At 41.8% G+C, this 25,200-nt stretch overlaps 1 protein-coding gene and 1 long non-coding RNA gene across 4 annotated transcripts in view; one reads left to right on the top strand and one right to left on the bottom strand.

Moving 5' to 3' along the window:
* Nucleotides 1–1,442: 1,442 nt before the first annotated feature.
* Nucleotides 1,443–16,375, bottom strand: LOC134644160 (uncharacterized). Its single transcript, XR_010096466.1, has 3 exons — nt 16,272–16,375; nt 2,000–2,100; nt 1,443–1,807 (listed from the first exon to the last, which is right to left on the bottom strand). It is a non-coding gene; the product is annotated as an uncharacterized LOC134644160 (long non-coding RNA).
* A 90-nt stretch (nt 16,376–16,465) lies between these two features.
* The window catches only part of LOC134644159 (latent-transforming growth factor beta-binding protein 2-like), an 87,976-nt gene continuing 79,241 nt past the window's right edge, over nt 16,466–25,200 (top strand). For all 3 annotated transcript variants that reach the window (XM_063496908.1, XM_063496910.1, XM_063496907.1), the window contains exons 1-2: nt 16,466–16,939; nt 19,577–19,650. In XM_063496908.1, the coding sequence (XP_063352978.1) occupies nt 16,470–16,939; nt 19,577–19,650 (544 nt within the window). In that variant the 5' untranslated portion in view covers nt 16,466–16,469. The remainder of the gene's footprint in view (nt 16,940–19,576; nt 19,651–25,200) is intronic.

Raw genomic sequence — 25,200 nt, 5'->3', positions numbered from 1 at the left:
TCTTCTTTGGATGTTGGCTGCCTTTTGTTCTGTTGTCTGTCAAGATGATGTTGGGTGTTTGGGATTATTGTCATGTAAAAAGAAATGAATCGGGTGCCATTCAGATGCTTTCCAGATGGTACTGCATGGTGGATGAAAATCTCACTGCATATTTCTGTTTTCATAATTCCATTAATATTGAGAAGATCTCCAACCCCAGCGATTAAAATGCAGCCCAACACATGACAAAACCCCCCACAGTGTTTTAGAGATGACTGTCACTCTCACTGTTGTTCCTCTCTCCTGACCTCTTGGACCTGTTGGTGACCATTTGAACCAAAAACTTCAGTTATGGATTAATTACTCTGATTTTACCACAGATTTTCAGTCCAGTTCTTGTGTAATTTTCTCCCCATTTCCCCTCCTTAAGAATGGCTTCTTGATAGCCAAACTTCCACTGAGACCATGCTTAGTTATGCCAAGTTTTATGGCTTTGGGAATCAGCTTGTTGTTTGAATGGGGACAAATGATGATTTTGCAATAGGCTGCTTGTAAGTGCCTACAGATACAATTTAACATTGGTTCTTTGCTAAGTTGTCTGTTATATGTAGACACAACATTGACTGATGAGTTAGGTTCCTTCTTTATGCTTGAATGTTTCATAGCCCAGTGTTAAGTTTCTGTACAAACTGGACTGCAAACGAATGAAAAAGCAGAAAAGACTTCAGCAAAGAATATTGCTGAAGAGCACTTTCAAAGTCACAAGAAAGTCTGACACCTTGGAAGTGAGATATAAAGAAATGAGGGGTGGCTCAAGACTTTTGCATAACACTGTATACTGCAAACACTGTTGGATATTTAATTCCAATACAGCTTTACAGAGCCACTAGTCTGACTCTCAGCTCTTTTAGTACTTCTGGCCGTATCCTCATAAAGTTCCCCATATCAAATTGTCCCTTTTACTGCAAGCATGTAAAATGCTTCATACAGTTTCTGAACCATGAAGAAGAACAGGACTGTTTACAACAAATTCTTCCGGCGTGATAAAAAGCTGCATAACTCTGGTTTTTGTGGCACAAGGTCAGGATCAAACTAGCTGTCATGAATTCTGACTCCCACAGTTATGCAAATAGAAATATTAGGGTCTAGTAGAAAATGACCAGTAATAAGCCTGGCATTAGTCTTCTTTCCAACCACATCCACTCCAAGTCAGTAGAGTGCTCCAGGCCACTGGGCTGATCCCAAGCACTGTAATTATTCACCTAGGAAGCTCAGTATGTTCAGCACAGTCGCCATATTTTGTACTGTCCTCTACTCTGTGTATTACAACAAACTTGGCTTATTTGGCAATTTGCTTCCAGATGACAATACAGGTGCCTTTAATATATTTTGATTTATACACTGTAACAGTGGATTCAAGTGCTTTATTTCCTTATTAAATTAAAATAAAAAGAGTTCCTGCTTAAGGTTTACCCACAGTTCCCCTGCACAACCTAGAGCTCCTTATTTGTAAAAAGCACTGCACTGCTGGTCTGTGGCTTGGGCCAAATCACTACAACGTGGAACTCTGACAGCTTTTAGTCATCCTCGGAGGTACGGTTTTCTTACTCAGGGGGGTAATAAATACATTCATACTTTCTCCGGTAAGAAAAAAAGAGGCTTTAAATGGATTTCACTGACCACAGCAAAGCAAATACAACAATAGTAACCACATCTGGCCAACACATGTGCCATCTTTTTTTGTGTACATATCAGCAGCATCCAGCTCACAGTGTGTTTACAGCACGGAGCCAGATATCACCTTCTCTTCTGCGCTGTGAAATTGAAACTGTTGAGAGGACAGAAGAAAAAAAAGAGTTTGACAGGAGCATCAAAAACAAGATGTCAAAAACAAGCCAAAGCATTTTATTTGCACACATCCAGCTCAGCCTAGGGATGCCAGTTTGGGAGGGCCTAGGCCGGGACTGAATTATACTCTACATACTGCTGCAGATGAAAGAAAGGGAGAGGTACAGCACACCTGCTGGAAACTGCTGATTGAGGGGAAGTGTGTTCCTGCCTGCTGCGGTGATCTCTGCCAAGTCATACCGACAAGAGATGGTCGACACAGTTGGGACCACCCTGAAAAGAGAGAGGAACAGGGTGAGGCCTGGACTGACAGAAAGATTGACGGCATCCTATCAGCTGCTACTTCCCCAACATGTACAGCCATTTAGATAATGGCAGGCTGCTTCCTAAACCCTGTGAAAAAGAGGCTTCATGTTCTCCCTCGTGACTGCATTTCAGCTATGTTCTCATGAATAGCAGATTCATATGGGCCTTCTTGACTGTCAGTACTACATATAGAAGTCTGATGATTGTAATCTTGCTGAACAATGTACACTTTTCAATCCATCCGTTTTTTTTTTACTGCTTATGCAGTTCAGGGTAACAGCAGGGTTGGAGCCTCTCCCAGCTGTCACAGGGCGAGAGGTGCTGTTCACCCTGGGCAGATCGCTAGTCTGTAGCAGGGCACTTTTCATGTGCAAGACAGCCTTATCACGATATGATGTAATGTATCCAGGCTCCTTTATGGGATAGCACTGTAGTCTGTCGTGGCAGGGCTCACTTCCTCGTTAAGGCTGTCATCGCCCAATGGGATGATGAGAATGCCATCCAGAAATAAGCGTGAACATCAGAGAGGCCACAGACATGGCATCAAGTGTTTGTTTTGCTCTGGGTATGAATTACGCAAGACACTGTCTGTGTATTTATCAAGGTTAGAGAGGGACTGCCACTAAGGCTCACCACACGTCTATATTAATTACATTAGAGATGTTAAAATGAGGACTTTCAACAATACCTTTCAAACGTGTGAGTTAAAATAATGTTTTTCCTTTTCTGAATGTTCTCTAGATCATATTTTAAGGTTTTTTTTACTCTGTAAGCTAGACAAGTTATACACATAGGTTTAAAACAATTTGTAAAAAGAGAAGCATCCTCTAAAAGAGGTCAGTGTTGTGAAATGCCTGCACAGTAATAGTCAAAAGAAAAACATACAATTCTTTATATTTCACTAGGAAGACGGGAAATATGTGGAGCAATTTATTGGAACATTTGCAAACATATGAAAATACAGCATATAAAGCAAAAGCAGAATTTTTACAATTTTAAGAACTTGAAAGTTAATATTTGGTGTGATCATGTTTTATTCTTTAACATAGCCTGAAGCTTCTTGTCATTTCTTTAGGTTTGTCATACTCTTCACAAATAGGTCTTCAGGCTTCTTAAAGGACATTCAAAGCTCTTCTTTGGATGTTGGCTAGCATTATGTTCTGTTCTCTGTTAAAATGGTCGTGCATCTTGATCATCTTGATCATTAATGTTCAGGTCATGGATCTGGGAAGGCCAATCCATGACTGATAATGTTTCTGCAAATTAGGAGGCTGGAAGCTCACACAAAGTTGCTTTTACTATGGGCATTGGGCCAAAATACAAAGGAAACAGCCATCAATAATCTTACAGTGCATCTGGGTTTATTTCACTTTACATTAAAGGTAACTAAACTTGAGAAAGAACACAAATGGAGTGCTCAACTCTTAAATAGAAAAGAAGGTTGGACCATAAGTCATTAACTGAGAAGAACAATTTAAACTCATTTCAGCTGCAGGAGTGAGACGAGCAAGCTAAAGGGCCAGGTGAGCTCAACGGTCAAAGAAGCTCAGGAACCAATGATGAGAAATCAAGAGAGGAAAAGAGGTAAATATGGTAATAAAATAAGAATATTTACTGCAGTTTTATTGTGTGTTTCTCTGTGCACGTATGGTTTGACTGAACTGGTAGTGTGATTGGGATGATTGTCATGCTAAAAAAGGAAGCTGTTGCCAATCAGACACTTACCAGATGGCATTGCATGGTCTATCAAAATCTGACCGTACTTTTCAAGGTTCATAATTCCATCAGTTTAGACAAGAACGCCGACAACACTGGTTGCAATACAGCCTCAAAACATGACAGAGCCTCCACTGTTTGTTTTACAGATGGCTGTAGACACTCATTGTTCTACCTCTCTCCTGATTTCTTAAGTACACATTCAAATTTGCCACTGATTTTTAGTCCAGTTGTTGTGTAATTTGGCATACCTCAGTTTTTTTGCTTCCTTAAAAATTGCTTTTTTACAGCCACCCTTCCACTGAAACATTTCCGATGAGGCTTCAGTGAACAGGAGATGGATTAATTGAAGGTCCAGATGCATCTCTCAGGTCCTGTGTCAGGTCTTTGCTGGATTTTTTCCTCTTTAGGACGTGACTTTCAGATACCGATCATCTGCTGCAGATAGAACTGGCAGGCCCAAAAAACTTTCAGGAATACGCTCCAGATATACTGTATGTCAGGGTTTCAACTACTAGCTCTTTCCTGATGCAAAAATATAATTTTATGTCTGTCAAGCTCATATTGTTGCTACTTTTTGTAGATTTGGTTAAAGAAATGGGAACAAATGATGTGCTTGTGTGACAGACAGACAAAAAAGAAAAAAAAAATATTTAAAACTGTTTTTTTGTTTTTTTTTTATAACTTGTCTGTCATGTGTAACACTTTAACAACACAGTCTGGCTTCTTGGAAGCAAACTATAAAGAAATCAGTGGTGACTCAAGACTTTTACACAGTACTGTGCATGCATATAATCCTCCTCTGGCTAGACTGACAGACGAGAGAGATGCTGACATGCTTGTAATTTGGTTGCCGTATTTGGACAATGAGGAAAAAAATATATTGGGTAAAGGCCCACTGTTGACATTGTCCAAGCTGTGAAACCCAGTAAATACACAAAATACTGGATATTTATTATATCTTCAGCCATTAAACTGTCACCAGTCAGCCCGGCTGTTAAGACGTTACATTTCGTGCCAGTTAGTTCACATAATTCACAGACCTGATGGAATCCCACAATTTTTTTTAAAGTCGCACAGCCGAACGGCCGTCGTCGTTTCAAAATCGCTCACAGTATGGGCCAGCGTCTCCACAAGGGCATACAAAAACTTTTCAGATGTCCAACACTGTACATAAAATGCGGTTGAGACATTTTCCATCCACCAAATTCATCAGTGATGTTGTTATGGTCGTTAGAGAACGCAACAGCAACATTTTTGTGGCAAAGTAAACATTACCTCAACAAAGAATTTGCCCAAAGACTTCTCCGAGGAGGTTTTGCATGGAAATAAACTTCCAAGTAAATACGGTGTGTGTAACACTTTTCAGTCAAACTCCACAGACGCTCTGTATTTATTACAGCATAAATATGAAAGCCTCCCATTTTCGGTCCCATTTTTTTCCTAAGAATGAAAATGGCACAATAAAAGGCTGTTATGCAACCAAAGATGTTTCTGGGTGTTTCAAACAAGGAGATTGAGCTATTTTCTGTTTAGGTTTGTGATTAACAGCCCCCAGGTTGTCTCCAGATGTGGTTTGGCCTCAGACACACACACACACACACACGCTGACTCTGATCAGCAATAAAAAAAGGTGACCCCTCATGACACTATCCATCATCATAAGAGATGACGCGGTGATCTAATAAGAAGATCTGACTCTTTGTGCAAACATGAAATCATTATTTAAGCTAAATGGTGGACAGCTGGTTGGGCGTTTAGAAGCACAGGCAACAGTTACCAAACTTCTCATCACATGCTATTAACTGGTGACATAAAAACAATAAGGTGTTGGGAAACAGTAGGAGAACTTATGTGAATTCAACCATCAGAGCCATCTAGGTCTTTTGTACCTCCATTTATTTTATGAGGGAGACTTGGTCACAATTGATCTATAAAACAACAAATAGAGACCGAGCTGTTTGTAAATAAAAACTGCCCCCTTCCTTTCCACTGTCCAGTTTGCCCATTCCAAAATCCTCTGGAGCCTTACATAATTTCCAAACATAAAAATCTGGTACACAACAAAAAACGTGCATGATTTTAATCCTTTTTTAAAATTGCTCTGAAATGCATCTAAACATCCCACGCACCATTTACTTATATCATGATCTATCATGCAAGTCTTAATATACAAGCCCTGTGATTGATTCCTCTTGGGTTATCTTATCTTCAGCTAAGTAGAAACAGTTGAAGGACAGTTTTATGACTTTATCATTTTGTTAACAGCTCTCCATAATTGCCGTGTCACCGTGTATTTTTCTACTCAGCTGTCATCCTGTTTTTATTCATTTAGTAACTTAGCTCTTTCTATGATAAACACTCTTCCGGACCGTGCCAAGACAATCCGTGGAGAAAGGGGTCCTGGGTACTGCAGGGCGAGTGCAGAAACAACACTGCATTAGTTATCCTAAAGTCAAAGAGCTCCACAATGACAGAGTGATAAAGTGCAACCTTGATCTTGTTTCATTGTGCTATATATTACTGGTTTCTTGCATCTTAAGATTAGTCACAGGAAACAAACCAAAGCTCCCTCTGCGGAGATCCTGTTTTTAAATTTGGATTTAAGGATATAATTCTTTGATAGACTGTGACTGAACATGTAGTAGGCTGATAGAGATGATACAGCTGCAGATTCGTGTAAACACATTGGAAATAGTGGTGTACAGTAACCATGAAGTTTACTGTAACATCAGCAGCAGCATTATTGAGTAAAAGGGTTCTAGTTTTATTTCAGAAACTCAATTTGATATTATTCAACCTGCAGGTGAGGAAAAATGAACAGGTAAGCACTTATCATCTGTCTCTATATAGAGAAGCTACAGCAGGGAGAGAGTTAGCTTGGCTTAGCATTACTGTAAGACTGGAAACAAACAGCTAGTCAGGCTCTGTCCAACACCTCTTAAACTGCTAGCTTTTACATTTTTACTGGGTTTCATAAAGATTAACATGTATTAAATGTTGATGAAAGACCTACAGCTATGTTGGCAGGTGAATTTGGAGATTTGTATCTATAGCTTCACAAAATCCACTTTTCGTCACCATAACCTGGTGACCCCCCCCCCGAAAAATCCTCCTCACAACTTCTTTTGAGCAGCTTTGTGTAGGAAATTGTTTCTAAACTGATTCTTTATATATCCTTTATAGGTCTTAGGACTTTTAAAGCAGTGCTTTAAAATAACTTTAAAAAGATCTGAAAAGTTCTTCCAAAACCCTTTTCTTCCTGATAAGAGAAGCAATAGCCTGGCAGCAGAAAGTTTCATCTAATTGCTGGTTTAGACTGCGCGGCCTGCTGGAGACTAATTTGAGGTAAGCAAATAAACAGATTTAACTCTCTTGGATGACCTTGAGCTGGTGTGACTGTGAAGCAAGCATGGCACACTCAGTGAATTTTCCTCTTATAAATAAAGGTTTAAGTAAACACTGCTTAATCATTTTGTCTAAATTCATCAGCTTATACTAAGTACTTATTTACTTATTTCCATCCTGACTGTCAATCGTGTACAGTATTTGACCGTTAGGTCCTGTAGATATTTAGATGCATTGCTCATGATGCCATGAAGTCATGAGGATCAGCACGATAAGTAAACTCACCTCTTCTGGCACTTGAGGCTGTTTAGCAGCATGTCTGTCTGCGGGCTTATTAAAACTTGGCTCCCTAATGAACATTCGCCCTTGAAGCCTGCTGAGTGCTTAGTGCTGCTCAGGAGACGAGGCTCTGGACGCACGGGGCCTCTCTTCCTGCTCCCTACTGAGCGCTCGGTATAAAACTCAGCTGTACCGGCAGGCCGGTTTAGAGTCATATGAATACTTTTACATTACAGTGAACTGGAATGTTAACAAAAGACAGTCCACAGAATAAATTCTATGCTTGTTCTTCCATGTTTTATTTCAGGAGGAAATAAATTTTGTGAGCTAATGTGGAGAACTGTTGCTTTGGCTTGGTGACAGTTTCTGTGTGTCGTTTTGTCATTGTCATCTTGTCAGCTTTGCCTTGGGTGATTTAAAACCCACTGCTGCAGCAGCATGGGAGAGCGAGAGCAAAAAAGCTGTTCCACATGGGCTGACTGAGACCCTGCAGCCATGCCGTGAGTTCACACTACACCATGCCAATGTGTGTGTGCATGTGTGTGCATGAGAACTGTAGCTGAAGCTGAGTGTGATGTGGGGCAATGGTAGACAGAGTTGCTCAATAACATAACCAGCCCAAGATTTCTCTCATGGGTGTGATTCACAAAGTGGGCAGTTATGGGAAACATCCAAGAAGTCCGACATCCAAGAAGTCCGACTTAAAAGACATGAAAATCCTGTTCTTTTTAACTATCCATCCATCAAGAACATCAAACCAACAGTCAATTGTTCTGGTAGTAGTGTGATTGTCTGGGGCTGTTTTGCTGTGTGAGGACCTGGACAATTCATCAAGCCATGAATTCTGCTCTCTACCAGGAAATGCTGAAGGAGAATGTCCAACCAACAGTTCATGGCCTGTTAAATTATGCAGCATGACAATGATCAGAAATGCACCAGCAAAATCACCAAAAAAAGGATTTTGCAGTATCAAAGCACAGAAGAGTGGGCTGAAATTCCTCCACAGCATTTTGAAAGAGTCATTGGCAGTTTTCAAAAACACTTTATTGACGTTGTTGCTGCCAATGGTGGCCTATCTATCTATCTATCTATCTATCTATCTATCTATCTATCTATCTATCTATCTATCTATCTATCTATCTATCTATCTATCTATCTATCTATCTATCTATCTATCTATCTATCTATCTATCTATCTATCTATCTATCTATCTATCTATCTATCTATCTATCTATCTAAGTCCTCTGGTTCTGCCAAAGATGAATGTGACGCTAATTTAAAAAACAGTTCAAAGACATTCCTGAAAAGTGCCATGATGAATGGGGCAGTTTTCCCAAACATCTGTTGGAGGCCTCAGTTTCTGTCTGCCTGGAGGGCTCTCGCAGACAGGTCAGGGTAGTCAGAGAGACTTCCTCCCTGAACCTTGCATCCCTCCAGTCCAGTCCCATGGATCCCATGGTCGTAACAAGGTTTCATTGATAGCTGTTCCACTGACTGGACTAAAGTTTAGCCGTTGTTGAATGCTGCCGTTGATGTTACCCTACTGACCTTCACGCACTCAACACTGGTGACTGATAATTAACAAAAGCCTGTGGCAGAGAGCACTTTGAAGTCATCTCTGCTAATTGTCGTGTCATCCCCTTTTTACTTGAAGTTTGCTTGTGGTAAACAGAGACTAGGCTATGGTGGGCCAGAGGTTTGTTCTGACTAAATGGACTATGGGGAAAAGGTTTAATGGATTGAAAAATAACAAATTTATCATGCTTAATAGGAAGCTATTCAGGTCAAATTGACCTCATGCGGGGGGTTAAATCGCATCGTAACTTTCTGGCGCTCGACCTTCACTGTTAATTGGGGGCAGTGAAGAAGATTTTTCATTCTCCTAACTGCTGAAGAGAGCACATGATTCTCTGCTCACAGCTAACCAAGCATAAGGCCCGTGCAGCAGGACTAGCAGGCCTTAAACACGAGCATTACACGAGTGCTGCATATGGAAAGAAGATTATTCCTTCAAAACACAGCTAGCAATTAGTTTGCCTCAAACTCCAGCACCATACCAAGTTTATGTGCTGTCATGTTGAAGGCTGGGAAGCACGTGTCATCAGTGAGTCAGCCACCAAATAGGGTTTATGTCTCATCCATTCCCAGCAGTAAAGATAAACAGAACTTAACCTGCATTACTCAACAGGCCTGCAGTCTAATATCAAAACAACTGACAATTTGTTAAATCTTTGCTTTATGGTGCGTGCAATCAGACTAACACATGGGTGGCTTAGGGGTGAAATAAAATAACACAGTCGACGTCTGCACTAAAAAACCCCTGCAGCAAAACAAGGTTTAAAAAACAACAAAAAAAGTGAGTTACAGCTGACACTGCTGTAAATAAAGATACGATTTAAAGGCAGATGTACAGTTTATTTACCACACATGCCTATACTTTCCATATTATAAACATTACAGGCTGTTTGTTGATACTTGACTTAAATCATCGTGACCTTCTGGAGGCAATTAAAGGACTCTAATGGGAACAGCGTTTTTTCAGGCAGTTTTTCAGATGTATGGTCTATTTTATAAGACGCTACCTGACACTAATAAAGTGTAAAAGAGGAAGAAGGAGAAATCGCTCCTTTATTGCTTTTCCCACTGAAAAAATAGTCCTTTTGTTTCGATTGCACTCCCTGAATTTAGATGCCAGGTTGGTGCCACACAGTTGGCATGTACTTTGAAGTGCTTGTCTCACCTTTGCCCCAGTTTCTAAAAATACCTAATCTAATATCACCCCTTGCATCTTTCTTTGTTGTGTGTTATGAAAACGTGATGAACAGAACCATCAGTTACCATTTTTGCGAGATACACGTGTGGAGCAGTTTGTTTTTCTGCGGTGGGTAAGGGGCTGAGGGGTAAATGCAGCAGATATCCATTTCTGTCCTCCTGGTAAAGCTGCTAATGTGGAAAATGCTTGACCTTGATTTTCCACGGTCGGTTGGTAGAGACAGCGCAAAGCCGTAAAGCAACGAGAATAGGGGCTGAAGCTTTGAGGCACGGCCCATCTATAAACCCTTCAAGACAAAACAGCAACAGAGTCGGCCCAGAGCGCCTTGCGGCCAGGTCGCAACCAGGGGGACCAGAAGGAAGAGAGCTCCGGGGGCTCGGGCCAGCGGTGCGAGATGCACGCTTAAATCGAGGGTAAGGGGCCAGGAAAATTGAAAGGGAGGAGACAGAAAAGCAGAGAGGAGGAAGAAAGCTCCGGTTGAAACGCCAGAATGATCTATCGCACACATTAACTCCTCCCTCTGCTGTTTTTTTCTTTTGTGAACTGAATACTCAGAATTTACAAGAATGCATGTCACCGAGGGCACTCCATCGCACTCCTATTTAGACATTACTGCCAGTGCTGATTTATGCTGTGACTGATTTCTGAATCTTTTAGGCTACATCTGGCTAATGAGTAGAAGGCCCCCACATCTTTAGAAAAATGTATGTTTTCTGGAAAGTTATTGCATGTTCTTATTTGACCTAATTGGCTGCCAGTATGATCCACCCTTTGAAACCGCTCCAGCAGCATTTATCATGCAGCGGTGTGACATCATTCTGCATATTGTTCATTGGAGATATTTTTAAATCAAACTTCAAGAGACAGAAGGACTGCACAAGAGAATTTAAGGCTGAAGTGGAGCAGCAGACACTTAACCAAAGTGTAAAAAAAACAAAACAAAGGCAGCATATTACACAGCCTACTGAAGCCATACAAGAAGACAACAATACATGGCAGCAACTTTATGTCATAACCTAGAATTTTACATTTGAATGAATCCAAAGGAATCTTCTACTTTCTTTTTGTGATTTAGGATTTTTGGCGTAATCAAATATAAATCTTACATTTGTTATCTGATTTCTCGATCAAAATTCAAGTAGCATACATTATTCAGCAAATTAACACCAAGAAGTATCTAGACTGGGGTTGTGAAATATGAGGCCCGGGGGCCAGAATCAGCCTGGCAAAGACATTAACGAGGACATGTGTTTGAAAATTTTTCCTACTGATAAAAGTCAACGTCAAGTTATAAGCGTTATTAACACCAAATATACCTGATGATGCTCTTATCACGCACAGCAGAAACCATCTTCCCACTACTGCAGAAGCTAACATCCACGGTTTTCCTTCTCTCCGACTCTTTAATCTTAATGTACCAGATTTTTTCCTGGATTGGCTGCTTTGCAAACGCCAGCCAATAGCTTGTCAAGTCAAAAAATCTGTGAATAGGCAAATTTTCCATCAATAAGTTCCAGAAATAGGTGATTCTGCAAATACTGAACCATGAATAAAAAGACCTCACCCATTACCGCTCATGCCACACCATACCACTTAGTTTAAACTTCTTCGTTGGTTAAATACCTGTAGTCTTAGTATTATAACTAGTTGAACTGATGGAAGGAGGAGATTCAGTGGTCCGGCCCACTTAAGGTTAAAGTGGGCTCTACACACCTTTGACTCAGCTGGCCTAGACAAAACCAATCAGATGAAATCAGTTTTTCAAGTACCTAGATTGAATCATTGTCTTTCTTTCTTAAAATTGTATCTCAGAAGCCAGAGTCTACTGACATATTCAAGAAGTTGTGCAAAAGCTCCACGGGGGTTCATTTGCTAGCGGGTATGAGGATGGATGTCTTGTCTTTGTCTACTATACTGTTTATTATACACAGTTCTGCTGCTAGGAGTTTCTCCGTTTCACAGACTGTGCTGCAATATGGGTTATAATAATGCATAATTATTTCTGTATCAAAGCCAATCTTTTGAAAGGGGGCAAAAGGATAATTTGTAAAAGGGAAGTACTTAATCTAATCTTTGTTACAGTTTTCATCATTCCAGTCAGCTAAAGGTCTTTGTTAACTTAACAACTCACACCCATAAATGAAAGAGCCGATCACTCAGCCGTGAAGCAATGCGAGGTGGACGCGTTGCCAGTGCTATGACATGCATCACAAACATTGCCAGTGGCGCTACAGTCTGTCTGACTTTCGCGTGTTTCTGGAGTGCTCCGCCATTTGAAAGTGTAGATGGAGCTGAAAGATTTCCCTCTTGTTTCCAGCAACGTACAGTATGGCTCGGAGGCAAACGCACATGCATTTCTCAGTTGTTTCACGGCTGCACTTGTAACACCCATTAAAAATACAAATATCACGAAAGGCAAAGTGAAGGTGGTTGTCTTAAATAACACCCATGTGACCTACTTCTATTACCCAGCTGACAGCACTTTGTTCATGCAAGCTGGGAAAGACCCTGCAGTCCAAGCCCTAAGTGCATTAGATTGATCCTGCTCTATCTTTAACTGTTTCCTCTAGTTGTGCGAATGCCTGTTTTATGTATAGTGCTCAATCTATTATGAAGCGTGATGGAGAACTTCTGTAATGATCCTTCTAAGGAAAAGCTGCCATGTTCAATGAAAAATAACACATCAATAAAGCACGTAATTCGAGTTTTTACAAAGTGGTTTTCTGCCAAAATGACCCTCCTTTTTCCACATTTTCCCTCAGGTCCTCACCGCTGCCCAGTCTGAACAATGTCAGTATTATGTTAGCTCCCGGGCAAAAAGAAAGGAGAGTTGAAGTCTTTGATACAAACAGCAAAAGGTAGCTAATGAAGAGATTGGCGCTCCTTGTTGTTAGTGCTCTCTATTGAAAGTCAATACAAGAGCCCGATTCACATAGATCACTTAAAATTCTGGAGGAGAGGCTAAGAATACACAGTTGATACTTGGTTATAACAGGAGCCCTACATTCTGGTAATGATACTGCTTAGCTGTCTTGTGTCTTACACTTGACCTCTGACCCCTCACTCGTGCAGCAGTGACAAGGCCGTCAACTAAACTGATGCAAATATGACATTCACGCTGACAGCGCGGATTCAGCTCAATGCAGTTAATCAGCTTCCATCCATTTGTCCAAGATTACGCCATCGAACGTGAGACAATGAAAAGCACTTAATAATGTGGAGGCAATTCAAATCCACTTCAGGCTTGCTGTATCAAACACAGGCACGCACACATAAGCGGATCGTCAGTTCAGTCATGGGACTTGGATATTATTGCTGATTTGACCCTTTGTGTGAAACCTCACAGTGTAATGCAGTTATATTTCTGCTCTGCATTTGAAAGATGATAGGAGTGGCTTGGTTGTCATGCCAGAGCTTTCAAAGGACTCTTTGTGTAGAAGCGTCGGCCATAGCCAGAGACATCCTCCTGGTATTTATTCTAGAGTTCCTCCAGATGCTGCAAATTGAAGCCTATCAAATTGGGCCACATTAAAGTCCACTTTCATAACATTGTTGCTCCACAAATTTTTAATGATTCCCAAACAAACTAGGGTAATTTGAATCTATCTATCTATCTATCTATCTATCTATCTATCTATCTATCTATCTATCTATCTATCTATCTATCTATCTGCCAAGTTTGGAGTAGTTTGCATCAAGAGTTCCTTTGATAGCCGAAGAGCAGACAGAGACACATCTACCTAACGTTCATCTCACCATCAGTCTAACATGGTGGTAGTAGTGTGATGGTCTGTGACTGTTTTACTGCTTTAGCACCTGGACGACTTGCTGTAATTGATGAAGCCAGCTCTCTACTAGGAAATCCTGAAGGTAAATGTCCACCCATCAGTTCATGCCCTGAAGGTTAAGCAGTCTTGTGTTCTGCAGGGGGACAGTGACTGTAAATGCAACAGCAAGTCCTCGTCTGAATGGTTAAAAAAAAGTTGAACGTTTTTGGAAAGGCCCTGTCAAAGTCTGGACTTAAATCTGATTGAAATGCTTTGGTGTAACCTTAAACATGTCGCTCATGCTCAAAACCCCTCCAATGTGGCTTATTTTTTTTTTTTTAAAAATCCTGCAAAGACCAGCGGGCCACAATTCCTCCACAGCGATGTGAAACTAATGCACTTAATCAGGTCTCCCAACAATACACCTCCCAAGTTTGGAGTAGTTCAGATGAAAATTTCTTTAGATGGCTGAGAAGAACATAAATTATGGATTTTTGACAAGAAGCTAAAGGTGTTGGACAGATAACCTGTTGACATATTTTCTTGTAGCTGATAAATAAAACTAAACTAAATGTAATTGTCTAAAATGCTTATCAATAAGTGAGAATCCAAGTGGTAGAACAATTAATAGTGTTAAAAAACTTCTAATAAAAGCATCAACTGACTGGAACATAAGGAGGTATTTAAGTGTGACACGGGTGTACACCTGCCAGGAAAGGTTGGCAACGTCTGCCCTACACAGATACAAGAGCATGTAACATGACTCAGAAACAGATTAAGACATTGATTTAAACTCAGCAAGGAACACTTGAGCAGCAGCCAGCTGCTCATTCGCACAGGTCACTGAGGAGATCTGTCTGTCCATGTAGGGGTAACCCTCATGGGTGCTGGGGGTCAGACGGCTGTGATCTTTTTGTTGCCATCTGCACCAGGAAAGCATGCTTGATTTAACTGTTATCAGCCAAAATTAGGGTACAGTAGCAGGCAGCAAGCTAGAGATGCATAAGACAAATGTGGCATCCTTTGTAATTAGATTACCATGGGTTAGAAGATAAGCTGTAATCAATTGTAGTGGTCAGTCCCAGCCTTCACAGATTTAGTTTGCATGGATCGCTAACAAAAAAAGAGGAACACAGACGTCACTTTTCAGGGGTTTTGGATATTTCATGGCTGGGAAAAAGAATGAATGGGTAGAAAACAGCACTCTGTGTGTTTTGGATGGCAGTTCTGTGAGTGGTAATGGTGCTTAGGGAGTAAGGAGAGCGCTCATGAAAGAGACAGGCGTGCATCTTTGTGGGCTGAATGAGAGAAGCGAGCCAGCTCTCTTTGGGTAGTTTAGGGTCTTATGGGAGAAGAGAAATGTGTTATTTCCAGACAGTGAGAAGGAAAGTGATGATGCAGCGGATGAAAAGAGGAGATGAATGGGATGTTACATAACTTGACCAGTTTTCCAAGGTTTCAGTTTGAGGGAGTCTGAACTGTGAGCTTTTTACTGCCAGATAAAAATGTGTGTGTATGGTCAGTAGGCACGTTTTACATATATCCTACAATCCATAAAAGCTTAACAGTACCACTGTAAATTAGCTTTAAAGTGCCCTTACATGGTTCACAGTGTGTCCTACCACAGAAATGGGTTAATAGAATAATAAGCCTAATTAATTAAAATAATCGTAAAACGGTGACTTTGAAATAATGAAACAATCAGCTCTGCGAAAGGAAGAAAAAAACATCTGGAAGTTGTATAATATTTTCTACCCTGTCAACTTAAATTTAAATTGAAGGTAATGATTAATGCAGCTGCATTCATAAAACAGTCCTGCTCCGAAGAAATTCAGAGCAACAACATGTAACTTGGCAGAGAAAGTGCGTGTGGGCACATGGACCGAGCGATGCTGTAAGTAGAAGCAAGAATACATCCGACAAGGGGGAGTTTCTCCACGCAAAGCGCATGCAATCCCTACAAAAATTCCCAGTGACTTCAGATCCAAGGAGGTGGTGATACTCATGCGAGCACGATTCAAACTCTCTCACTTAGAGTAAGAATACAGCCTCAGAGCCCAGAGCCAGCGCGCTGCTCTCTTTGCCCCTCTTTTCTTGTTCAACATAAACTAAAGAGACGCAGATAGAATAATGTTTGCGTAAAACAGAATCTTTTTTCAACGCGGGGGAAAGAAAAAAGCTGATAGTGTCTCCGTTTTCGGACTGTAGAAAAGTAAAGACTTGATAACCTGAAGACATTCTGTTTACGTCTTACCTGGGCATTATGAAGAGGTATCCGGGCATTTTTCATTGTTGGGAGAGGATGCGGTCTTGCTGAGCTCGTTTAAAACGGTTTCTCGTTTTATTTTTCTTTTCTTCTTCGTTTTATTTTTTGAGTTGCTCCTATTTTAGTGGCTTTGATAGAAACGGTAACGCGTGTGCCCTTTTACGCGGTAGTTTCAAAAAACTTTGCATGCCCAAGATGGACCGTGCAGGATTTGCTCTTTTAATGGTTTTGACTGTTGTGCTCGTGCGAGTTGGTGACAGTCAAAGGGACGCGGCAGGTGGGAGGAAAGAGGGTGCGGGGGCAGGCCGGGCGGTCTGGGACCAGCTGCAGTCCCGGGGGATCAGTCGAGGTCACTCGCCGAGGGGACCGCGGGACGGTTCGTCCTCGAGAACATCCGGTGACTCTTCACCTGGGACCAGTCAGTCGAGGACTCTGGTCCGCCTGCCCAGGGGGACATCATCTCAGGAGAATCGCAAGCACATATCCAAAGAAAGACCGGTCCATGCTGCTGGCACCTACGGGGAAGATCTTGTCTCTGCGCCGAGGGATGGTGCGCGGCGCACCGCCAGACACCCTGCCAGCCAGCAGCAACGAAACAGAGTGAACCGCAGGCAGAGCGGTAGGCACAGCTCTGCCAGCACTAAGCGACTTATCGGGTAAGAGTGACGGCCAAGTTCCCCACTGTCAGCAGTCTAAAAGTTTTACTTTGCTTTATCAAACTCTGGATGAGCAGCAGTGGGCTGCTTTAGGAGGAACGTGTGACCTATTTAGCTGTAGCGATTAGTCCATGTGATTTACTGTAAAGTGATGGTGGCCCCTTTAGCGTAATCTTTCTTCCTGTAAGGTAAATCAGCACATTCCCCCAAAGCACTCTGTATACTGCATTAATTTGTCAACCAGTAGGTGACAGCTTTAAGCCAACTAAATATGAATTATAATAACGTATGGGTTTTGTTATCAAGGTCATGGCAGAACATGAAATAATAGCTGAGGTCAAACACCGTTGATTACTGGGCTGATGTGGCGGGGGCAGTAATGAACAGCAAATGTGATGCATATGGGTGAACTGTGTTTGAACTATTTAACATTGCATTATCACCATTTCCTCCCATTACTACACATTACAGAATATTCAAATTGCAGAGGAGAGTGGCTGCAGCCTGCTTCAGTGCAAGTGCTCCAGTTTTAGGCTTTTGCCTGTGGCCATGTATTGTAGTGGCTCCACCAAAGCGCTGGCTGGTGAGCATTTAAAAAATTTGCTCGGTGATCAGAAACACCTGTTTCTCCAGTGGCACTCGCTCCAGCCTGCAAATCTCCTGTTGGGTCTCTGTTAAACTCTAAACAGGACGACGGGCTGTTTCCATATTAGACCTCTTTTCTTTTTGTTAAATGAAGCCTCCTGCATCCACTCCTGTTTGTTCCACTGGGACAAAGCTTGATACACACTGGAGGGTGAATGTTTACATAATAATCAGAGGGAGATTTGAATGACTCATCTGGGACTGCTGTCACAGAAAATATATATATAAAGCATTTCTTCTGTGTGGCATAACAGGTCTATTATTGATATGTCCAAGTTATGGAGGATTGTTTAGAAGAAATAGATGGGCCTGCATATGATATGCACTTACCTGAGTGAGTAAGAAGTCTTACAGCCTGCTACCCCAGCTACCTACTTGCTACTGACTCTACTGTAATGCCTTTGGTGAGCAGGACCTTGAGAAGCAGCATGCCCCACTAAACTCACGAGGCTTCACAGACAGGATATGATGATGTCAGCGCTCACATGTACCTTTCTCTCTGCGTAGCAGATGTGTTATGTTGTTTTGGTCTGAACCATTAAACCTGAAAAAACCAGCACATTCGGACCAATCCATCACTCAGACATCGAGGTGCTGTCTGTTTAAAGCAGCGTGCAAAGAAAATCGCTCGGTACAGGATTAGATCCAACATGCTTTATTGCAGGATAGGGCGAATGCCTTGCTTGACGTTGCCAAAAACACATATTCCAGCGTTGAATGAATGGGGTTCTTTGAGTTTTCGAGCAACATAAAGGTGGGCGTTGCGTAAATCTGCGGGAACATTACCTTTTAGTAGTCTGCGTGGTGATTTTAACACTTATTAGTTCAGATGAATCATCTGCTGCTTGTTAGAGAAAGTGTTCGCATGACACATTTCCTCTTTGGAATTCCCACTCGCTCATTTACCGTACCCCGCAGCACTGGCAGAGCTGGGCTCACTTAGCTCTCCTTTACATTAAACTTGACTCAGTGTGACTCCTCTTTCTGTTTTCGCTGCACCTGTCAGATAGTTGATTGATCCAGATAGCTCAGCGGTGAAATAATTCTATGCCTCCTAATGTTAAGGTTTAAATAAAAATATAACAAGGTGCGAACAAGGTGTTATCTACCTATATTTTAGCCTAGGGCATGCTACTAATTATGTTGTATAAAGGTCTCCATTACATACATAAATCCCTTGATGGAATTTGAACGTGATGACTGATGTCTTTGGCACGAGCCTGACCTGATGTGTTTGATTTATGACAAAACTAAGCTTGCCAGAGGGTCCAAATAACTGCATTTTATCCCTGTGACGCCTCAGTAACACTCAGAGCATCCACTGAGCGCGATCCAACTGAGGTCAATGAGTCAATCCCCGTTATCTTCTCAAATCACCATGAGTCAGACATCCACTTACTGTAATATCTTGTGAAAAGATGATGGGGCACAGAGCCATGCCAGCGTGTTGACTGTTGCCCCAGAGTTGCTCTTGCGGTCTGGTGCCTTTTCATCTATCTCGCCGCAAAAATTGGCCTGGACTACCAGTTAGGATTAATGAGTAAAAGAATCCAGATATAGCTGTTTAAAACTTGTCATCTCTCATTTGCTCTATGAGTTATAGAAGATGCAGGGTGTTTTTTCGTGTCCCGTGTGCCTCGCTTAATCCTTCCAGGGCTCAGATAACTCTGTATTTGTCTTCACCCTGGACTCTCGCATAACAGCACGAGGGACTTGTGGGTCCACACACAGATAAAGTTTCGTGACTTGCCCTGAATTTTTTTTTTTCATTATTAAATAAAATGCAATTATAGCATAATCTCCAAGTTGTTCCTATCAATAGCCTAGCCACATCAGAAGGATTTGAAACCCTTAACAGCCTTTGCAATCAGATCAGTTTGTCATGCGAGGAGGTTCACCCTACTCACAGTTATTGGCCTCATGGATTAACACCTGAGAAAAAGAACTTTTATTTCACCCTGTTTTTCTCGTCTTTTGTGATCTTTTGTTCAGGCCGAATGTCTGTGGAGGTCAGCAGTGCTGCTCTGGTTGGGCTTTGGCACCAGGAACCAACCGCTGCATAAAACGTAAGTGTCGTTAACTCAGTACCCTGTGTAAACTTTAAATAAACGTACCTTGCTTGAATATCCTTTGATTTGGCTGCTCAGTTTGGCAACCGAGGACACACAAATTGGTGAAGCGGCACACAAGCACACTGACATGCATTATATAGAAGAGAACTTCCTCTACTAGTAAACTTTGCAGACAGAGAGGCTTTACAATCTAAGGCCCTCAGACTGAAAAATAACATAGTAAATGGCTACTAATGACTATCCTGTCAAGCAGAATTGCTCTATGAAAGTTTTCCCTGAGTGTTATTGCCCCCATGGTCATGTTCATCATGCAGTGTTTGCCTTTTTCTTTTCATGTAAGACCCTCGCTTGGAAATTACCGACACTTAGCACTTGGCTGTCTTTGTGACAGCAGTCCTTAATTATGGGTGGAACTGCTGCTTCTTTTTATTCGACCGCAGCAGTATTGAATAGCCAGATAATTAAAAGTGGAACAGAAGACACAGGCTGTGAATGAATACAGAGCCATATCTTTAAAATGTAACACTGACCCGGGCTGAAAAAGCGCCTTTCAGCCCGAACAGTGTTGCTGTTTCTTTCTTTAGCTTGCATATAGACTATTGCTGGGAGAAAATCCATTTTTTAGACATGCTATTTCAGATGATCCTAAAGTAAGATTGCTGCAACTCATTCCACATTTGGTCCTTGCATGTTGTGCTGAGGCAGAAATAACAGGTTGGAATGAAAACCTTTTTTTTTTTTAGTAAAAGTTATCTTTAAATTTTTACAAGCGCAGTAAAACCCACACTGTTAAGTGACATCTATCTAGCAGTAAAACTGGCCATGGTTTTTTTTTTGGACTTGTTTACTGTTTTCTCTGTTTTGTTTCTGCTAATTATCTCCCCCTCACACACGCAACCCCGTTTCACACACATTTCAGCCGGTACACAGCGAGCTGATTGGCTCCAGCGGTCTTCTTATTAGATCTGCCTCCCTCGTGCTCAACACAAAGCTTCCCTCCATTTTTTCCCCCCTCCCTCAATGCAGAGTTAAAGGCACACTTACCAAGGCGTAAATTACATTTAATGTGGAGCTGGAGTTACCTAAATTAAAAGAGTAAATACTTTTAATCTGCCAGAAAATAACAGGTTCAGCCTAGCGCCCCTATGTTAAACAAGGCGGTGGATCTGAGCAGGCCAGGGGACTGCCTGACCATCTGGACCCTCTTACGGCTTGGCCCTGACCCAGGTCTGACTGGAGGCTATGCTATCATCAGCTGAGTGAAGCGCCACAGCCGGCAAGGTGCCAACATAAAGGCCCCAGACTGGAGCGCGGACTGGAAGCCCCCACGTAGAAGACCTCCATGGAGGAAAACAAGCTCAGGCTATCTATACTTCGTATTTGCCCGAGATCCAGCCTGCTTTACTGGGAGAGGGCAACCTGAGAAAACATCTTCACAGTGGGGGAAAGAAAAGGAACAAACGTGCCAGGCGGGAGCAAGAAGTAAAAACATAACGTGGCTGAGTTGTGTCTAGGAAATTTTCGCTGAAGGGATTGAAGTAATGTCTAATACGAAGTGGCGGCTGAGGGCTCACCCGCGAGGCTGTATTGAGTGTCTAGAATCACGCTTTCCTCACAATACCTCCTTGTTCAGTTGCGTTGAGGTCAGAGAAAACGTGACAGGAACTGGATCACAGGTCGTCCCGGGAGTGCGCCTATTTTTACGTTTAAGAGCCGTGTTTATTAAAAGGTTGACGTCTCAGTCTCGGTTGTGCGTCTGATTAGAGATCGTCATCTGGTTCACTAAATCCTCGGTCCTGCCCACATCCTGGAAGGTTTGGTGCGGACTATCTCTGTTTTCAAGTTCAGGATTGATGGTTAGCAGACTTGTTTATGTATTAAAGCAAATTCCATGTGCCAAAAATAGCCAGCAAGTTCTGGTATAAGGCTTTGAATCATTGAGAAGAACATTGCATTCCCTCTGCTGTGTCATGCTTGTTTGCCTTCTGGTGAAGTTAACTGCCTTTATTACAGATGAAAGCTTATAGGTTTTTACTACCACGGTTTTACCTAAAGAATATTAATTTTATTTATGGTGGCTGAGAACCAAAGATGTGTGTGTGTGTGGTGTGTGTGTGTTTGTGTGTGTGGTGTGTGTGTGTGGTGTGTGTGTGTGCGTGCGTGCGTGCGTGCGTATGTGCGTGTGTGTGTGTGTGTGCGTGCGTGCGCGTGTGTGTGTGTGTTGTGTTGGGCTGGTAAAGTGAGGCCAGGTGCAAGCTTGGCTATATTTCCATCTGTTTACTCGTAAGAAGAATCGAAGCTCCTGGTGAGTTAAATGGGGAATCTTGTTTCTGGGTCAGCACTTAAGACTTAGTTCCTCAGTGTGATGATTCACATCTGTTCATCAAAAGTGCAGTTGCACAGAAAAAAGGAGCAGAGGGAGCCCATATTGTAGCTTCACTACTAATAGCCAAGCAGCAGCCTTGCCTTAGTTATAAGACAGTGTGCTCCATTACCGGTGCTGTCAACACCCTCGTGACTATCTGCAATGCTCAGATGGAAAACTGCAGATAGTTCATGGTCAGATCTCTAACTAAAACATAAGAATTTCCATCAGTTTAAAGTGTTGTTTTAACCAACAGCTCGACAAGGCATTCACTAAATAGATCAATAAGTAGTAAACCATGGGGATGTTGTACAGCTGCCTAAACAGTAATTGCCATAAAAAACGAGAGAAAGCAGCATGTTTGCTTAGTACCGACAAATCTGTTGCACCGGCTTCTAAATAACCACTATTTACAAAACAGTGAGATACTTAGATATGGAATTAGAGGGGAAGTTTGAACTGCTGGTATGTTTTAGAATAAATACAGTAACCCTCAATTAGATGTCTTGTACACCAGCGTAAAATTACTGTTTTAAAGTTTTGGTTTAAAACACTTTTTGAAAAAAGAACCCAAACTTTTAAAGCCCCCTGTAACCGGAATGTAGATTTAAATCACATTACTGTGGTTTTTTCCACTCATATCTTTGCGCTCGTGAATGTGGCTGGCAGTAAATCATTTTGTGGATAGGGTACTATGGATTGCTCACACGGGTTTTTTTTTTGTGCCAAAATGGAAGCAGTTTACTGTAGTTTGTTTAGTAGCAGCCACAGAAGCTCTGTCAGGCTGCACCTAAAGCAGTCCTGCTAATATGCACAGAGTGATAATGTTAGCATGACGACTGCAGCCCTGAGCTTGTTTGCTACAATGCAAATGGGCAGCTCAGTACCACAGGACATTCAGTGCTTCCTAGCCCAGGATCATGCAGTCAGTGTGATGTCCGTTTATGACCATGTGAGAACTGACCTGTGAATTCAAGTGGTCGTCATATGTGTTACATCCTGTGTGTTCAGTCTGAGCTTCATCCTGTTCCTCAACAAAACTGAGTATTTCAAGCAGAGAGAACACTTCTAAGGAAGGCCATCTTCTTTTGTGTGCTACATATGAGAAAGCACGGTCCCAGTCTGAACTCTCTGAGTTCATGTGTTGAGTGGCTATGCCGATGATCACCAGGTATTATATGCATTTCATTTAGAGCTAAACATAAAACATAAAACACAGCTGAAGCTGATGAGGATTCTACAAATAGGTGAGGTATTTTCTCATAAAGCCAAACTGAAATGTTAAGAAAATCTCAACAAGGAAAAGGACACGAACATCTTTATAAAATTTCATCAAATACTTATGTCACTTAAAATTGAACAGTGTACACCTCATTATGGCAGCAGAGAAGACAGGAGAAGACAGATGTTCTTTATTTAAGAAAAAGAAATAGATATTTATTCAACTGCTGTTGAAATATTTCAGTCTGCGTGCTGAAAAGGATCGCTTTAAAAGAGCGCACTAAAGTTGTTCTGGGTTGTTCTGGCTTCTAAGGTTGATGGCTGTTTTACTAATCAGATTAATGGCATGGTTTGCCACACACAGAGTGAATGCATGGGACAATATAGAATACTTAAGGGCAGGAAACAGTGGGGAAAGGGTAACTGCAGCACTGACAGGAACTACCGTTCTTTATACCCCCGGCTCGTAGTGCTCCCCGAAGCATACGCTTTTGGATTGAGCGGCAGAATTAATTTCACCACACTATACATCACAGTGTTTTGACAAAAGCACGTGATACATATGGCAACATGCAGCAAGTACGGCTAACAGTGAGAGCGTGACCCCACAGATGGCTCCTGATTTAAACCTGTTGTCTCTTAGAGAGGGCAGATGAAAGGTGCTTCATTCACGTGGAGGAATAAAGTTGTTTTCAGTCTCTTAGGCTGTTGTTGATTGACAGAGTGTAAGGTGGTAGAAAGGAGTTTCTTTTTGATTCCCTTCCAGCTTTCTTTGGCCTGCTGTGCTCTTCAGAGCACCATCCTGGCTCTAAAGTAACTCCTCATGCAGAAAAATCGCTCTCCCTCAGTTTTTACCTTTGCCACCACAAGGTAACTTTCCTCTCAAAGCAAAAAAATAAAGCAAGCAACATTTTTCTCTGATTCCATCATGTCCCCAGGGTAGCTTGAGCAGGATTACAACTTTCCTGTCTGGAACACCGACAGTACAGTAAAGGCTCGACCCTGCTGTTTAAAATTTCATGGTTATCCCTTCCTACAAAGCCTTTTCTTCATAAATTAATTAAATAATTGCATTCACCGTAAAAGTATAAGACCATGCCTTCTTCTTTGTCTATTTATTCATCACAGCACTTCATTTTTGAACCTGATCTTATGTGTGAAATGCATTTAATGCTCATCTTTGTTATAACATGTGGGAAGCAGCTGGCAAAGAAACAAGTACATGCACGTGTCTTCTGACCTCCAAAACAGTTCCCCGAAATGTAGGTCTGCCATCTTCACTTCAGCATATTTGTTGCATCACTTTCTATTTTTTAAAAGTCTGTGACTCCCAATACTTCGACATATTAAGACATATCAAGTCAAATCTTTTGTCTGTTTGAGGAAACATATGCTGAAATGAAGAATCCGGACTTGCACATTAGTGTTATTGTGATTTGTACCCTTGTCCACACATGCCACATACACACTGTATGGATAAAAGTACCGGGCCACACCTTTCAATCTTTGAATTCAGGTGTTTTCAATCTCACTGAATAGGTGCCTGAATAAAATCAAGCACCTAGCCATGCAGTCTGCCTTTACAAATGCTTGTGAAAGAATGGGTCGTTCTAAAGAGCTCTCTGAATTCAAGCCTGGTACTGTAATGGGATGCCACCGTTGCAACAAGTCAGTTCATGACATTCCCTCCTACATATTTTCCACAATCAATTGTAAGTGGTGTTATTGCAAAGTGGAAGCATTCACAGCAACTCTAAACCACAGCAATTCAAGTTGCAGACTATCTAAAGTTACAGAGCGGGGTCGCAAAGTGCTGAGGGCCACGGTGCATAAAAGTCACAGAGGCTCTGCTGCCTCATGAGCAGTTCCAAACCTCCTCAGGCATTAACATCAGCACAGAAACTGTTTGCTGGGAGCTTCATGGCATGGCTTTCCATGTCTGAGGAGCTCCTGTAATG

This window comes from Pelmatolapia mariae, linkage group LG16_19 (genome assembly GCF_036321145.2).
Source record: "Pelmatolapia mariae isolate MD_Pm_ZW linkage group LG16_19, Pm_UMD_F_2, whole genome shotgun sequence".
Taxonomy (NCBI): domain Eukaryota; kingdom Metazoa; phylum Chordata; class Actinopteri; order Cichliformes; family Cichlidae; genus Pelmatolapia; species Pelmatolapia mariae.
This window is presented reverse-complemented; position numbering and strand designations above follow the sequence as displayed.